At 39.2% G+C, this 18,475-nt stretch overlaps 1 protein-coding gene across 2 annotated transcripts; it reads right to left on the bottom strand.

Moving 5' to 3' along the window:
- Nucleotides 1-555: 555 nt before the first annotated feature.
- On the bottom strand, nt 556-18,363 carry ap2b1 (adaptor related protein complex 2 subunit beta 1). 2 transcript variants are annotated; one of them, XM_023421447.2, is made up of 22 exons: nt 18,231-18,363; nt 15,722-15,776; nt 15,387-15,492; nt 14,992-15,127; nt 14,397-14,642; nt 14,072-14,262; nt 13,765-13,986; nt 13,173-13,293; nt 12,644-12,739; nt 12,033-12,148; nt 11,610-11,775; nt 11,157-11,255; nt 10,617-10,876; nt 8,882-9,074; nt 7,617-7,658; nt 7,069-7,221; nt 5,826-5,971; nt 5,474-5,603; nt 4,676-4,760; nt 3,831-3,917; nt 2,394-2,548; nt 556-1,277 (listed from the first exon to the last, which is right to left on the bottom strand). In XM_023421447.2, the coding sequence occupies exons 2-22, from the start codon at nt 15,756-15,758 to the stop codon at nt 1,203-1,205; spliced, it is 2,862 nt and encodes a 953-aa protein (XP_023277215.1). In that variant the 5' UTR covers nt 15,759-15,776; nt 18,231-18,363; the 3' UTR covers nt 556-1,202. The 2 variants fall into 2 exon arrangements, with proteins under 2 accessions (XP_023277215.1, XP_023277216.1); XM_023421448.2 differs by lacking the exon at nt 7,617-7,658.
- Between the last annotated feature and the right edge of the window lie 112 nt (nt 18,364-18,475).

Raw genomic sequence — 18,475 nt, 5'->3', positions numbered from 1 at the left:
TTCCAATAAAGTTGCTTCACATGGCTTAAAGTTTTGTTTGTTTTTTGAATTTACAGACAAGTGTGACTAGGTGGAGTACCAATCAATACAGAATGTGGTGAGTGCTGATGGAAAGAGATCTTTGTAATAAAGCCTTCTGTGTGTCCTGCTTCTATGTTTTACCACCTGCAGAGCATCACCGCACTGCAGCCATCCAAAACTACATGCCTCCACTCTGCCAGATAGACCCCAAACGGCAGGAGTCAAAAACATCAGATGTGTTAACAGATGAATGAAAAACATTGAGTAACATAATTCACAGGTGGGACGCAGCAGTAAAAGCTGGGGTTTACTAATTACATTAGAGTTACTAGTGCGCTTACTTATGTAATCTCTGGTCTTCATTTTCTTTTTCCAACTTTTTGGAATTTTACTTAAAGCTTTTCAATTATTGTACAATGTTTAAGACTCATAGTGGAAAAAGTAAGGTTTCTATCTAATGCTGCAAAAACTGTAAGTAATCCCATTACATACAAGAAGCTGTGTTAAAATCATGACAGGAAAAACAGTAAAACATGCTGCTGAATGCGATGTATTTTTGTTATTTGAGCAAGTCTCTATTAGTAACTGTAAGCCATGACTTCCAGGAGTCTAACCTGGTGAAGAACAGACAAACACATTACTTTTTTTGACTCTTAGCACATTAATGGTGAGAGGAAGAAATCAACACTGGTATTATTATGTGGGTACAACTGAAGCAAAGCCAGTATCAAAAATAAATCAATACCAAAAGAAGCCACACTGTACAAAAAAGCAACAACAATGGCTTAATGGAAACTGGGGAGATTTTTTTCCACTCAGGACAGTTTCACCATCAGTCACAGCTTTACAACATTAAGACACTAAGTTAAGGATGGAATGATAGACAAATTTTCATTGGGAAGTAAAAATCGAAATGGGGAGTTGGATAAGAGAATTCAATACTGCCAAAATAAAGGAAACATCAACAGCATGTTTAACCTCAGTACATTAGACATAACTACTTAACAGTGAAATTTGCCTTGTTGATACCCTCAGAGGAAAAATATTCCAATATCCCAAATTTAAAAATAATTTACTGTTTGGATTCCCTTGTTTTGGCAGTAAGCTCCAGGTGACAGAAAATGATAAAACACTGCTGTTTGTTGTCAGGATGAAGCAGAGTGGGTAAGTGTTAGAGCAGGTCAGTTCTTCAGCACAGAGTCGTACATCTGGTAGACATACTGAGAGACCTCAGGTGCCCGACACTTGAGAGACAGCTGTAAAAGCAGAGGGAGAACACAGAGTTACAACGGGAGACACCTTCACTCATACGCAGCCTGTCTGAAAGATGCTCTTTTCAGAGCCTAATCGCGTTTTTCTTTATATTGCTCATACTGCACACTTTAGGAATGCCAACACATGTGTTATTAGGCCTGTCACACTATTTGAGCTAAACCACACAATTTGAACAAACCATTTAAGAAGTCATGAGAGGACGCATTTTTAGGTCGTTAGTAAAACTATTTATATTAGTTATTGTTCTGCATGATTTGCTACTGATCAGTGTAGACAAATAATTATTAGAGACAGACAGCTAATGGAAGGTTTATGTAATGCATGGTGGATACACCATTGTTAGGAAAATAACTCTTGAACTCTTGATAATAGATTAATCATAGCAGCCATTTTCCAAGCAATAAGTGAAAAATGCTACTTATTCTCTGGTTCCACTGTCTTCAATGTAAAGATTTGCTGCTTTTCTCTGTTGTAGATCCCTGTACACTGAATATCTTTGGCCAGACCAAATAAGACATCTGAAGATGTCAACTTGGAAAACTAGGATGGGCATTTTTTTCACTACTTCCTGACATTTTATAGACTAAACAATTAATTTAAATGCCTCTAGAATTGATAATGAAAGTACTTCATTAGTTGAAGCCCTACATGTAATAGGTTCTGGTGTTCATTATACTTTTTTTTTTTTAAACCACATTATCAATGATTATCCAATATTGATGGCCATAGATTATTTAATATAGTGACTAATTTGAATAAAATGCAGACACCGAGGTATGGTGTGGTACGATTCCTTATAATTATAAATCACACATCACACAAGTTAGAAAAAGCAATGACACATGACCATGAAGTCAATTCTATTGTCTAGACTTTTGTACATTTTTCCTAAACCTTTTAAGACCTTGAGATTTTTCTTTGTTTTATTTTCTATCTCTTTCTAACCAAATGACCTGCTTTAGAGTTGTATAGTAAACCTAAATGTCACCATGGTCATTTTCCAAAGATTATGTGCAAATCTTTGGACATTAAACAATCATAAAGCATAGCTGAAGGCCAAATAGTAAACACTGATTGTAAATTATTTAATACTCTACCGTGTAGTTGGGGTTGCCGGGCTGAATGCGGAGCTCAGCCAAGATCCAGATGCCATTGGTTAGCTTGAGGGACTGGTACAGCATGTCCTGGCCTTCTACGTTTCTCTTGGCAATGGTGTAGATGTTGTTATTCTGCAGCTTCCCTGATACTGTGTCTGAAAGACCAGAATCAAGGTTACTTCTGGCAGTGAACACATCTCACTTGGTGCTACCATTAGTTACTGAGCCACATGACTAACATGAAAAACAGACACACAGGAAGCTGCAATCACTATGGGTACTAAAACTAATACATACATGAGCTAATGCAAATTCTACCACTGGCAAAGGTTATTTAAGTAATTTAAGTAATTATTAGTTTTATATATTATATTACATTAGATTCTAAGTATTCAAGTAATTAAGGGTATCTTAGCTCTATGAAGATTTTAATGAATCGTGACTGGGGATACTATGATTTCAGAAAACCTGACCAAGTATACTACAACACTGGGCTCTAAGAAGAGCCACCAAGGGTTGTTAGTCATCTTGCTGCCAGGTAATAGTGGAACAATTATTAGCAGCTTATAAAAGCAAAGAGGTGAAGCTGTCCTTCAGGTACAAAGAAGAGGAAATGTTGAAGCATCCCAAGATAGGCATGTGGGTGGAGAAAGAAAACAGAAGAGAGAAGTGTGAGGTCTTTGGATGAGTTGTAGCCGGCAGCTGTCCAGACATGATTTCTAAAGACAGTTTTGAAGTCTTTAAAATGGTGCTTGGTGCAGTCCTGGAATGAGCGTACACATATTTTCAACATTGGGCCCGTGGACCGCTGAGTGATCAAGAGAGGACAATTGGTTGCATGAGAATTATTTTTCTGATTTTATAACCACCTATACTGCCTGAGGAAGAGCTGAAAATGTGCGGTCCAGTCATCTGCATTTATATTAGATAGTTACATCTCCTGAACAGAACAAGTAAAGACAGATCAGAAGGGTTAGGGTTTGATGCCACTGCAGCAATGAAAAAGTAGAAAATGCTGTAAATCATCTTAACGAAGTAATTTGCTTTAAGGCAGAAAATCAACACTCCTAATTGAGCAGTGAAAGCATCCATTTAGCCATACATCATATTTTTTGTATATTTATTATATTAATATATACATTTTTAACCAATTATTAATCATTTTGACATAGAAGACAAACAACCAAAGAATCTCGAGATTTTCAAATCTGTTTTGAAAGGACTCGACATTACGTCAAGAGAATGTCCCGCCATGATGTCAGTGATAAAAGAACATGTGCTTTGTTGTCAAGAATTCTACCTAGTTTTAAAAAAAAAAAGTGTCTACAGAGTCACAGACACCAGCATGACAACTTAATGTCGCATATACTGTACCATGGTGGAGGGGCATAAAAACTGCTACGTAACTGAGGGCACTTAATTCAAAAACTTGCCTACCTGCATTTAGGTGGCACTCCTTTATCTGATACTGTAGCTCATTCTCATTTGGGATGTCTTTCCAGGTAGCAAGGAAAACCTGTCGCTCTGAAGAAGGAAAAAAACAAACAGTCTCATCAACATTAGACCAACAATTGATTTCTGCAGGGAAAAACACTAGATATTATTGGTTGAAGTAATGCAAATAATGGCCAGTCTTTCATCATATTGTGTATGTAGACATCAAGTGCACATTTCAGGGCCTTTTACAGAGTTCTTGTTTTAAAATATGCCAGATCCATTCTGTTCAGGCTTGACTGTTTCGTTTTCGTAATCCTAGATGTTCAACCTTGAATTCCACTTCTTCAATTTTGGTGTCTAAATTTGGTGGAATATTTCATTGCCATAAATTAAAGATTCAGTGGTAACTCAATTTAGCAATTAGGTTTTCAGCTGCTTACAGGAAAAACCCTTACAAAAAAATCTTCCATGGATACAACTCAAATCTGTTTTTGACGAATTGTATTCTGTATTTTCAGAAATGTCACAGTGGTGTTTTCTATCTATTTTCTATATATTATTGTATAAAGCATTTCACGTCCAGTGTGAGAACTAATGGGGTCCAAACATCTGAGACCACTTTCAGTAGTAGTCAGTAGTCTGGACCCTACTGTATATGAATAAACATTTTCCAAATATTTCAAATATTCCATTTATTGAAAATATACTGTATATTCCATATTTATATATTCCAAATATTTTATTCCTGGTTGTGGACATCATTTACCATTAATGTCATGGTGTGATAGTGATGGTGTGAACAAAGATGTGATGTTGTTTTATAAAGTGGTGAGTAACAATCATACCCATTTTTCCATCCTCAACAAAGAATACATTGAGAGGGATGAGTACGCTGAAGTAGAAGACGTCGATGTTGTTCTTCACAGCCACCTGTGTGCAAGCAGACAAAAAAAGAATGTGAGTTTCACATTAGAAAACTCAGGTCTAACAAGCAATGTTTAAACACTTGTTATACTTGTTCTGTGTGGCTTTAATGTTGTTTAAATTATCATCATTACGTCATTTGACAACAGAAATTGTTTAATTTCATATCAGCTCCTTCTGTCCTATTTGCACCAACTGCTTTGCAAAATAACCTACAAAAGGTAAACTCAACATCATTCTCCTAAATAAAATAACCAGATTAGTAGGAAAGTAAGATCTAAGCCAATGTATTTGCTGTAACAATGCACTTGTCTTTGGTGGGCACGTGCTTGTGGAGTTAAAAAAAAAAAAAAAAAAAGCTTTGGAGTTGTTGGAAGACGGACTAGCTGCTTCCCTCAGCTTGCAATTCTTGTTCAAAACTGGTGTTGCCAGAAAATTATATCTACTGCTTGTTAAGGAGAATAGAAGAGATGGAAGCAAAAAATGGGAGATAATGTTATAATCAAGTCACAGATTAAGTAAGCTAAACAGCCAGTGAGAAAGCTTTCTCTAACTAACTGTCTCGACTCCTGATAGTAACCTGGCTGGGTAAAACGCTTCCGGACATACATCAATAAATAGAAGTGATAATGAGCCACAGATGCTCAACAGCAGCTTAGTGACAGTGTGTTGTGCTATTGTTCAAATGTATGTTGCTGGTGAGTGACTTCTTCTGTTACCTGCAGATTATTGAGTGGGTCCATCTTCATGACAGGCCCAATGGTGTTGAGAGGCAAAGAGATCTCAATACTCTGGCTGGGCATCAGAGGAGTGTGAACGGGCAGAGGACTGGTGGGGATCACCCCAAAACTACATGTAGGAAACAAACAAACCGACAAACAAAATTGGTGGCTTTCAGCACCTGTATTCAGCTATAGTATATACACTCAGCTGCCAGTTTATGAGGTACACCAAGCTAAAAGTAAAGCAGCCAATATAACTGCCCCACTGTTTTAGAGAGATGTTGATTCAGCTTTACGGTAGTGATATTGTAGTTGAACATAAGTTTTTCCTGTGAGTTATTTCACTGACCTATTCTTGTTGAACTGGATAGCGAAGTCGGTCATGTGTTGCAGGGCCTTGTTGGTGAAGGTCATGTCCATGTACATGTGGCCCTGGCGACGAGAGAAGGTTCCGGAGATCTCCAGTCCCTTGGCTTTCACTGCAGGCAGCCACACCTGTTTAATATTAAAAGGGCAAAAAACAGAAAATTAAAATTGCCGCAACACAAAACACTGTCATTTGTGGATTATTTTGTAACGTCTCAGTGGTGGATAAAATAACTGTCATTGTAATCTTTCCTGAGTTTTAAGTCTGATCTCATATTATTACAAAACACAGTGCAGTGTTTTAGATGAATCTTTAAACTCATTGGATCCATTACACACTGGACTTGTGGATTGTATTTTATTCTCTCACTGGTACGTGAAGCAATACAGCCACATCAAAGCAGATGTGTTTTTAACATAGGGCCATTTTCAGTCAGAACATCAAGTTAGTCTTTTGCATTGCCAGACTTTTGATGAGCAGAATACAGTCTGATCCACAATGTTCACTATGTGCTCAACCAACAAAACCTTTTAATTATTACTAGAGAAAAACAGACCTCAGAGGGATGTACTGGGAACTTCATTAAAAAAAGAACTTTCTCTTCAAGTATGGATAAAAATGATTGATGATTGAAAATGAGTCTGAAATTATTTGGAAATTCTGAAAAGCATAAATAAGACTAACAGTACTAGAGTCCAGGAAACTAAGTGAGACTGAGTTGACTGCCTCAATGGTTTACTGTAGCAGCCCAGTTGGGACAACATGTAAGTTTACAAGTACTTGATCCTTTCTAACACACTGGAAAGAGGCAAGAGTCACTCTCTTACCTCTCTAGCGTGTATGTGAAAAAGCCATGCACCCTCTGAAAAAGTTATCACAACACTAAGTAGTGTGACGCACTTTCTAATTTGTATGCTGCGATTAAGACATAATTCTCTTCAATTTCAAAGCCAAACCTTGCTGAGCCTGTTTAAAGGAAAATTTCAATATACTTCAACCTTGCATATTTCTCATAATCATGACCATCAATGATCATTTCAAACTTGTCTCTCAGTCTGACCATAAGTAAACACAGAAAGTAGCCACCTGAAACAACCATTATTTCTTCATTTTTCACTAAACTACTCCCTTTATTGTGAGCGATGCATCTATTATTGTCTGAATGTATGTTACCCACTATTCAAGTGAATTCTGGCCTACTTGCTGAGACATTGTGTGAACTTACTGCTTTTGTGGCTATGTAGCCTCCAGTGGTGATGGCCATGCCTGTGGAAAGCTCAAACAAGTCGTTGAGGCCACTGCTGACAGCTGGAGGTGCTGGTGTAGGTGATGGAGCGAAAGTACTGGGGACAGATGAGGGGATGAAGTTCTGTCCCACCTAAAGCAATCACGAGAAAAACACACACACACACACACACACACAAAACACAGAATTTAAGAAATCATAATTTTAGTAAGCATCACTGGTAACTAAAAATCACACTGGAAATCTAATATCATGCCAGAGGTAGAAATAATTAGTAAAACTCATCAGTGATTATGAGAAAAAATGAAAGTTTCAATCATATCAGGTTTACGTGATTAGCCAAAAAAACCTTATGAAAGAGAAAACGTCAACAAGATCAATTAAATGATGTGAGTGTTAAACAGCAAAGCCAGGTTTAAAAACTTCATGAAAACTTGAAGAAGTTGGTTTGAGAGTGTGGTGGGTTAAATTCAGGAAGCATGCAGCATGCAGACAGGCAGGCTGTCAAACAGAAGGGCTTGACTTACTGCTGGACTTCCCCCAACACCTCCGCCCAGGTCTCCCCCCAGCTACAGGAGAGAAGAGAGGACCCCAAAGACAGCATCCAAACATCACAGACAGACCAAACACACAAACAAAGACAGAGACAGAGACTTTCTTAGCAACCGCAACCCATCAAGAAGGAGCTCTCACTTTCTGGGAAAATTGTATCTCCACAGGGTATTTTAGACATTAAAATAAGGCTTTAAAAACTGCAACAAGATTATCAAGAGGTCCAGATATTCCAGGATCTTAGAGAAGTGGAAAAAATGACGATTAACAGAGTGAAAATTCAACAAGGATGGAAAAATACTTAAGTTTATTAACATTAATTTAACAAAGTTTTCATGGCCAGAGTAATTTCTGTGTTATGTTACACAGAATATAAAATACAGCAAAACTACAAAAGAGATTATTTAGCTATTTTAAATACAAGCATGAACCTTAACACTCCAAGAAACAAAATTTAATTTACAAAGAGAAAGAAATTTACTGTTGAAAGATAAAATGTCTTGAGCAATCTTTCCCTTCCTGCTCAAAGAGTCAATGGGCTGTTTTTATGTTCAGCAGTAAGAATCAGAGGAAGGAGCAGAGTGAATCCAAGCCAATATTTCAGCATATATCGCTTTCTACTGGATAAATGAGGAACTATTGCCAAAATGCTGATGTAAAGATTAAAAAAAAAAAAAACAGCTAAACTGCAAAACTCTCTCCTCAGAATCACACTACAGTAGTGTGTTCCCACACTATTAGATGATCCTGTCAGCTTGTGATGACCATGAAAGGCAATTAGCTTTTAAGAGCATTAATCAGCTCTGATAAATGATGTTGAGAAGAGTTCAACTTATAAAGAGACAAAGCATGAGTTGATCCATTGTAAAGATTTAAATGGTGTTATTCTATATTTTTTTTAATTTTCAACAAATCCCACGAAAAGACTAAAATGTACAATGTGTTCTTCTCTCAGTTCTTTTCTGACCTCCCAGCCATGTCTGCGGCACTAGGCCCCAAATCAATTGGTTTTTTGCAGTTTTTAATAATAATTTTTAAAAAAACTGAATGGAGATACTCCTATATGGAGAAATACTGTGTGTATGTCAGAGGACAGATGTGTTTTGTGTAGTTATTGCAGTACAGACTTTGTGTTGTGAGCGCCTGTAACTTATTGCCCTTTGGACAAGCCATGCCAAGCCTTGTTCGAGATAAGCAGTCCCACTGGAGAGAGAGAGAGAGAGAGAGAGAGAGAGCTCACCAAGCTGTCCAAGCCTCCTCCCAGAAGATCCACTGCACCCATTTGCATGGAAGAGACCTGGGGCACATTGACTGGAGGGCCCAGGTCCAGGTTAAGCAGGTCACCCAGCAGGTCACCCTGGCTGGGGATCACATGTGGCTGGTCCATGGCAGCTGCTGGCCCACCGCTCACTGGGCTCTCACCTGTATCAATGCTGGCACGGGAAAAACAACAGACCAGTCAGAAGGGGCATTTAACTGCTCAGACCAGCTTGTTTTTAACACAGCAGTTAACTGAGCTAACCGAGGGTAGCATTTCAAAGCAGCCGTCCGAGCTGTTAAAACGACTCTGTCAATCTTTTTAACATCCTCAAACAGTCCCATACCAAGGTTTTAAGTATGTAATAGGGCGTTTCAGTAACCTCAACACCTGGCTCTCCTTTGTATGTGACACCAACAGTGCATTTTAACAAATTTAAACCCTTCTGGCAACATGAACATTTTTTGCTGCTGATAGTGTCCATTTGAGCTGGCGTGCGGGTGCTTTCTACCAACCTAGAATACAGCATTTACCATCCTCGCACTCCTACGTCCACCTGTCCATCACGTGATCACAATGAGCCCCTCCATGGGTCCAGTGCAGACCAGTCTGTCACAGATTGATGAAAAGTTTCAATCTGGCTTCAGAGCAAACCATGGCACAGAGACAGTTCTCAGATCTCAGATTAAATGCTGATTGTGGAAACACATCTGTCCTTGGTTTACCTTAGCGCTGCCCTCGACACAACTGACCATGATCTTTTACTTAGCCGTCTTGAGAAATGGGTTGGTCTGTCTGCTAAAGTTCGAAGCTTGTTTAAATCATACATTACTCAAAGAAAATTCCATGTCAGAAATGGGGAACACATATCTGAAACAATAAACAATGAATAATGTTTTGTGAAGACATTGTCCATTTCATGATGATTTTAAAGTCATATTCAAACCAATGCTTAACATAAACATAAACATAATTTTGCAAAACCAGTCTGCCGGTTATTTTTATCATTTATCACTGTATGTTACATTTCTGTGCTGTTATTCAAATTAATTTTAACTGGACATTCTGTGACCAAGTGAAACCTTCCATACACAATTTCCTGTTCATAAGCAGCACTGGATCCTCTTTCACAAAAGACATTTCTTCCCTGTTAAATATCTCTGAGACATGGCGCAATATCTTCAGGGTGTTGGCCAATGCAGTTGGCCCAGCATGAAATGTGCTATAAAACGTGGACTGGAATGATTGTTAGTTTATTTATACTCAGTGTTGATACGTTTTACGCCAACTGCTTTAAAAACCATACAACATTGCTTAAGAGCCGATCTGCATGACGGTGTTCACACAGATGAGAAAACTGGTGACATGGCAAAAATGGCTTTAAATTGTTAGTGAAGAAAATTTTTTAATTTTATATATATTAATGTTGTAACTACTACTGATTTCAACATCAACTTTAACTTAGACACACAGCTCACAAAGAGCGGGTGATATGTATTAAATCATCTATCACAATTTATGTAAACTGATTTAACCAAGTGCAAAACTGATTTAACCAAGTGCATGCTGCACATTTCACAGAGAGTACAAAGAGGCCACATAGCAATTAGGCCAAAGGTAGTCAGATCATGTGAGTGTAATCAAAAGGCGCACAACTGCCAAGTGAAAAGTTGAAATGTGGGTCAGTCATAATGTGCATAGTGTTTGTGTGTCTGACCTGCTGTGCTGGACAGGAAGGTGTTTCCTGTGGATTCCATGGCTGCCCTCCACAAAGGCGCTGGGGGGTTTGTGATAGACAGAGGCCAGAGAGCCAATGTGGCAGATGAGCTCATCCAGCAGAGTGGGCTCAATCAGGTCTGTCTCCTCTGAGATCAGGGGCTTTTCTGACAACACCACCTCCTTGGCAGTCACAGGGTCGGTGGACAAAAGACGCCAATAAATGTAGCCCCTGTCACGCAGGTCAGGGTTGTCAGAATCCTGCAGAAGAGGCAGAGAGGTCAGCGCACATGCTGTAATATTGATTGCTTTGTTACAGTGAAGGAATTACATCTTGAGGGCCACAGTTGGACTAGCGGTTGCAATGGTGGTAGCTAAGAGGATTTAACTTGATTAAACAAAAACATGGAAGATATATTGATGTTAGAGAAAGCTACAGTATGTTTCTAAGCAGGTGCCTCTAAAACATGCAACATTATCCAGCAGTGAATAAACAGATCATCAAACAGATGTTAACATGCACCTCTTCACAATAACTAACCTGAGTGGCCAGACTGAGGACCTGCTGCACCAACTCCTGAGTCTCTGATGGCTTCTTAAGGAACAGCTTGACAATGGCAGTCAGCAGAGTGAGCTGGACCTGTAAATGAAAACATACAGCGTTGTATTATGCTTATTTTCAGTGTACAATGCCTCACAAACTGCCACCCTCTTGTCCTCACTGTGGGAGATGGAAGCAAGTATGGAAATACCCAAACAAGATGATATTTTGTTAATGCATACAGGAAAACCACTGTACATGCTCTACTGTGTGCTACACAAGGACATACATGTATTAAATCACAGGTACCTCGAGCTGTTTAACAGGGCATGGTTGAAAAAAAAAAAAAAAGAATCACATTCGTTTAACTTTGACCTACCATACTTTCTGTACCTTCTGTACACCTCACTTTATTTCTAGTAAAATCCTTTCTTGCTTTGACAGTGAACTCACCTGAGTGCTCTCATCATGGAAACCCTCGAGGAAGCTCTCGAGCAACTCATCAGCGTTGTCGATCCTCTCTGCGTACTCGCCGACAATCCAGATCATGGCGGCACGAGCATCGGGCTCATCCAGAGAGTCAAGATTCTCACACAATGTGGCAATGATGCTTTCATACCTGGAGAGCACCAGTATCTCATTGGTCAGAGAGAAACTTTACAAGCACCTTAACTTTAATGTATGATGTAAAATAAAAGCTAAAGCTAAAAAATGTGCATTAGATTGAAAGATTGACTAATTATCCAGCATAAAATGGCTGGACATGTGCAAGCTGCAGTCCTGGATGGACTATGTCAGCTAACAAGTATATGTAATCGACTGGTTAGTTAGTTGGTATTAGTTGATTAGTTCTCAGGCGTTCAGTGGGAAACATACTTGTTGGGGTACTTGCGGAAGATGTCCCTGATAACCACAATAGCTTCCTGAACCACGTAGTTGACCTTGGTCTGGATCAGGTCCAGCAGGGTGCTAACACAGCGCTCAGCTGATTGCTGGAGATGAGGAGGACAGAGGCACCATGTCACCATTACTCCATTACAAGCTCATTATAATATGACAGTAATAATACAATATAACTTATCATTTCAATTTGTTTACACTGGCAAAGGGTGATGCTTCATGAGAGGAATTTATTTAACACATAAATGGAGTAAGATTGGAGATTGAAATTTCAATGAGGAACCAAAGACATAAACAACATCAATCGATACAATACGAAATTGATTAATATATATTGTTGATACTAGAGAAGATTTAATGTGGATTTAAAACTTGAAGCTTTCAGTGAAAAACGGATTTAGAATTCCTGTTGCACTGCAGCAAAAAGGTACACACAGGGCAGATGTATTTGAATGATATTTGATATTATGATATTTCTACTAACATAATACTTTGGTGACGAGACTGACATGAATTAAGATTCTTGTGCTCGGGGGTGCACATCAGACATCTTTAGCAAAGAGATCAGTGATGGTGGCATTCCTTACCTCCACTTTGATGGCACAACGTCCGATGGCTCGCACAGCCTTGCGCACAAAGTCAACATCCACTTCTGTGGCGTATTCCTTCAGTTCAGCCAGCACCTGAAAGTGACAGATAACGGCAATGAAATATACTGTGCGTATTAACAACAACACAAACATACAGTATATATACAGTATATATCGATTTCAATTTTGTGACAGCTTACCTTCTCTTTACATTAGACAACATGATTCAAACAATAAAAAGTTAATCTTTTAATCTGGTTCAATTCTATGCGGCAGTATACTGTACCTAGTGGTATATACACACAAGGTACTATGCTGAAATACCATATTGGTTCTTTTTAGACCTGACCGGCCCAATACCATTCTGAAATTCAATAAATGTCTCTCCCTGCAATCATGTACACATGCTAAATATGCCCTCTACCCAGATAGAATATATATTACTTTAAAACATAATTGGTAAAGACAACAAAACCCTTTACAGCAAAATTATTGTCTATACAAAATTACCACATAGTTGTGTTACCTGGGCGATGTTGGCCTGAGAGGCCAAGCGGATCATGATGTCCAGTTTCTCCAGTTTCACATAGATAGGGTCATTGTACTTGACAAAGAACACCTTGATCTCCTGCTTCAGGATCTCAGGCCTGCAAACATTAACACATTACACACAAGACTGTGATCCAATAGCACTGAGGAATTTGGGTATGTTTGTACTCCAGAAGACATAATTATCTTATTGACCTGAATATATGACTATGGCTTTCCATTGTCAAAATGACATCTTACTGTAAGACTGTGGCATTTTGGATTGTTTGTTGCCCTCATGCCGCTAGTCTAGCAAATTTCTACCTGTACATGTGATGAGTGTCTACTAAGTTGATTTATACTTAAAGAATATCATGTTGGAAGGTGATGAGCCCAAAAAATATGTTAAAACAGTATATTGACTACATTATTTAGTTCAAATTTATTTTAAATCTTAATTCAAAAAAAGTTTCTGCCAAAGAGGGGGTCACCTTACATTCAGGCCAATATGATATATCATGGGTAACAGCAAATGAAGTCCACTAAAGGTAAAAAATACAACCCAATTTCTGGTGTTTGTGATCACACACCTTTTTTGGACAATCAGGTTGATGTTCCTCAGAGCCACATACTGGACCTCAGGCTCTCCGGAGAGCAAGGTGACCAGTGGTGGGGATAGCTTCTTCAGCAAGGTGTTGTAGTAGTCAGAGTCCTTGGGCAGCAGCTCTAAGAACTTCATCAGCACCTTGACAGCTGACAGCACCACTGCTGAGTTGGCATGAGACAGCCTGGGAGTGACACGCTCACAGATGCTTTGAAAAGGAAACAGGAAAAGGTGATAGTCAGTAAAGGAAATTTAACTAGTTATATTTAAAAGCATTTTATTTTGTTGACTACCTTTGGGCCTCACGCTCATCCTTGGGGTTATAGTTGGAGAGGCAGTCCAGAATGAAGATCTGTCCCCACTCTGTGCACTCGTTGAGGGCCGTCAGCAGCTTATTGATGTTCTGAGGATTGAGGTCCAGCAGGTTGCTGTTGGGATGAGACTCGCTGATCTCTGACAGGGCGGCAACTGCATTGGCTACAACCTGAAAGACAGAGATGGTCTGTGATGAGAGTTCTGTAGCTATGAGAACACATATACATGCCAAAATTTTATGAAAATCTAAGAAAATGAAACCTGCAGTGAAAAAACACTTCCCATCATCAGCCTGACACCTACCATTGGATTTGAGTCAGCAATGAGATCTCTCAGAGAATCCAGGAAGCCCTGGTCCTCCACCATCTGGGCATTGATGTCATGAAGTTTAGCCACACAAACAGCTGCCGTCTTCCTCACATACGGGTCCTCATCCTTCAGGCACTTCCTCAGTGGCTCACACAGGTACTCAGTGATCTTGTCCACCCTGATGCAGCCCATGGTGCGGACAGCCAGAGCTCGGATGAGAGGGTTGGGGTCCTCACAGTCCTGGAGAGCATTGCAAGCAAGGCAGTTTTGGCTTGAAACTGATAAGATTTCATTGGGCAATCCAATATCTTTCCATAACTAAGTCAGAGCAATTCCAAGGCATTGTGAAACTCATTACTTTACTTATCTGGAAAATACATCTCAAAATGTATGACAATCTTAACTTTTCTTGGCCTGGGGGACTGACAGTGTACACAATGCCAGCAGCTACATTTGAAAATGTATTTTTTTCTCATTTGAGCATGGATGGGAAAAAAACAGCATTTATTTGCTGGATTTATCTGCCTTATTGTAGATCTAGTCAAACGTTAGAAAATCCTGTCAGTATTAACAGTTGAAAGGGCCTTGCCTTGACAAAACTGTTGACGGCCATGATGGCCATATCAGGCTGGCTCTTGGCGTAGTTCATTAAGTAAAGGTAAACCAACTTCTTCAGCTCCAGGTTGTCGGTCTGCATGCAGTTCACCACATCTGGGAACAAAGAACTGACAGAAAAAGCAAAATGAATTACTCAAAGCTTACAGTACACGGTTTCAAGGCTGTTCTTATGTTAACATCAAGAGCAATGTGATAAACAATTCACCCAAAAGGCCAATATATATATCCTCAGAAGTACTGTTTGATAGTAGACAGCTCATCCTTCTGATGGGGGTCCTCATTTTTGTAAACTTAGAAAATAGTAATTTATAGAACTTATTCATAGAAGTTTCTGGTTTATGTCAGAGATCAAATTTTATATTGTACCTTACATCCTTGCCAACAGTCATGGCTGCAATGACCTTCTTCACTGCCTCTTTTCGCTTCTCCTTCTTCTCATTGTTCAGCTCTGCCTTCAGTTCAAAGATCTCCCCTGACAGAGGAATCACAAAGAGTGTTGGCTGCAGCACAGTTTGAGCACACTGTCAGATAGTGGCAAATAAGATGGTTCCTCTAACCTTAAAGCTACCGGAAGTGGAAATTAAAGAAAACTGAATTTTTATGGGTTAAATTAGTTATTCACTGGACAGACTGAAATTTACAAATAACAATGGTCTAAAGAGCTAGTCAGATTTTTCAGCACCACTGCCGTCCTTACTCACCCTTTTTGTTTGTTGTGAAATATTTTGAGTCCGTCATGATTGTGGTCCTTTAAATCTGTACAGAAGAAATACACAAATTTATCCTATTAGCAAAATTTGTATTAATGATTCCCTTTAGCCCTTCCCAATTTCCCTTTTTGCAAAGAATGATAGTTTATTTCTTAATTCAATATCCAGATGTTTTTACTGTTCCTTTCCTCCCTGAGATGGTGTGTGACTATGAGGCATAGCGATGATCACATCCCACATTAGCTCCATGAAGCTGAGCCATTTAGTTTATCTGTGTTGCCTCCAAATTTATCTTACCACTTTTGAGCCACTTTTTAATGTGGCGCAGTCAGAGGAGACCATCTTTCCCATATGTCAGTTTATCAAATTTCTGCCCTTAGGTTTGTTCCAGTCAGCTGTAAGTGCCATTATTGTCAATTGGAAACATGTCGGAGCTACAACAGTTCTTCTTGTGAACCGGTAGGCCATACTAGCTCACAAAATTGGACCGCCAAGTCCTGACGTGCACTACAAATCATTTCTAATCTTTGGTTGCAACACTCACTAGCAAGTCCCAAACTGCATCAGGGAGCAATGTCAGTGCTGTTCAACGACAGCTTCACGATGTGGGTTTCCATGGTGGAGTAAAAGCACACAAGCCTAAGATCTCCATGCACAATGCCAAATGCACATCACCATTTGACATTTGGGTGGCAAAAATATGATATGATTTGACGAATCAGCTTGGATCATTCCAGATTTGGAAGTCGCCATGAGAACCCTACCCAACGAAATGCAGTGCCAACTATGAAGTTTGGTGAGTAGTTCCAATAATGGCAATTCTTAATAATATTGTAGAAAAGAGTGCAGCAGGGAGAAGCTCTTGACTGTTGCCGTAGCCACTGGCTCTGATCACAGGGTGAGTGGGTGTGCCCAGTACTATGACTGCCTGTATGTGGCTGAAGGGGTGGGCGCAGCTTAGGTGCTGGAAAATAACTTCATTCACAGTAGGGCATGGATAACAGGTAAATTTTGTGACACTTAACCAGTCATGTCAACTTAAAGATAAATGCATTTTATCTTAACTCGAAGTAAAGCCCTGCAATTAGATACGCAGTAATATAGCTGTGTTATTACCATAACGTTTGTTATGTTAGGTTGTGGATGATATATGCTCGGAAATTGGTATTAACAGCAACTAAGTCATATTGTTGTGATTAGATAATGGTCCAAAGTTAACTTAGACAAAAATATATCATGGTTACTGGAAGTAACTCCTCTACAAGTCTCTATCATTGCAATGTTAGGATAACCAGCAGAGACTAATAATTATGCCTGACACAAGTACCAGGTTTGAAACCTGGCAGGACTGTCAGACTTTACAACAGTCCCTTGGCCTACTATCATACATACACACAATGTTCCAACCTCAAAATTGGAAGCACACAAATATGACAATGTCCCTTGTGACCAAGGTCAATAAAGAAATAGTTTTCCCACTTTGGTGTGGAAGAACTTAACAGAGACAGAGCTCTGGCCTCAACCCCATCTTATATCTTTGGAATGAACTGGAACACTGACAGAGAACCAGACCTTATCGCCCAAAATCAGTTCCCAACCTCACTAATGCTTTTGTGGCTGAATGGGAGGAATTAATCCCTAACAGCCAGCTAGGTTCCACAATATGGTTAAATGCCTTCTCTTAAGAGTGGAGGCTATTATATCAACATAAAAATTAAAATAAATGTCAACGGCGGACTGTGAACAAACTTTATGAACAATTTGGTGATATTTTTATTTTTATAAATCCAACAGGGTACTGATGTTTTTGTACCGTTTGTAGGATGCTACACAAATATATTAAATATACAAACGACATCTTACGGTAAGACTTTGTCTGCTTCAATATTTGGCTTTATCTTATAGGGATTACTTCATTACAAATGTTAGCAAGCTTGCGTTACGTAGCTAATAACCTGGTTATGGCTTTAACGTTAACAATTAACCGTGGCTGTTATATGTTAGTTATATATATCATCAATTTCCTCGTTAAACAATCGATAAGCCTGATTAGACGTGGCAATTACGACAAAGTGTTTCTGACCATGACAACGTTTGATTTCTCCAGCATCAAGTTAGCTACAATGAACTATTACCACAGCAATTTAACTTTGCTAACGTTAGCTTACTGCATGCTAAATGCATCAGTTAAATGATTGCCGCTAACGCTAGCCCAAGACTAGCGATGCTAGCTGGCTAATAACGACAAACTTCAGACAATATCGACTGTGGGATAACGAGCATCAGCAGGCTTTTCTAATCAGGTGTGACTTGTAACGTTACAGTATTAAATCGGACATTAAAACAGAAGTAACCAGCGGCCCAGTTTCCATTGCTGCTGACAGGAACTATGTTAACGTTAATGTAGGTGATGACCTGCCCAGCAAAATGATCGACACGAAATCACACACAAATGCCAATGACGTTACAATAAATGTGAATTGTAAAACATTTCATATACCTGGTTGAGTGTATGTCAGCGGGAAAATATTAAGTTACAGTGGATGTAAGACGCAGGTTGGTCCCTTTGCTTGGTTGGAGAAAGATGGAGAATCTGGATTGTGATGGTACGTTCACTGTCGCCGGAAACTGGAAAGGTTCTCTCTTGAGATTGAGCCTCCAAGGAAGTATTGGCCGGGTTGTGCCACAGACAAATTCGATTGATCCAATGCTTTATGGGTGGCTATTGTTAGATTTTATATGGTT

This window comes from Seriola lalandi, unplaced genomic scaffold, assembly GCF_002814215.2.
Source record: "Seriola lalandi dorsalis isolate HSWRI2012SDOR001 ecotype SW California unplaced genomic scaffold, Sedor1 jcf7180002054672, whole genome shotgun sequence".
Taxonomy (NCBI): domain Eukaryota; kingdom Metazoa; phylum Chordata; class Actinopteri; order Carangiformes; family Carangidae; genus Seriola; species Seriola lalandi.
The sequence above is the reverse complement of the archived record's forward strand: the minus strand, read 5'-3'. Positions and strand labels throughout refer to the sequence as shown.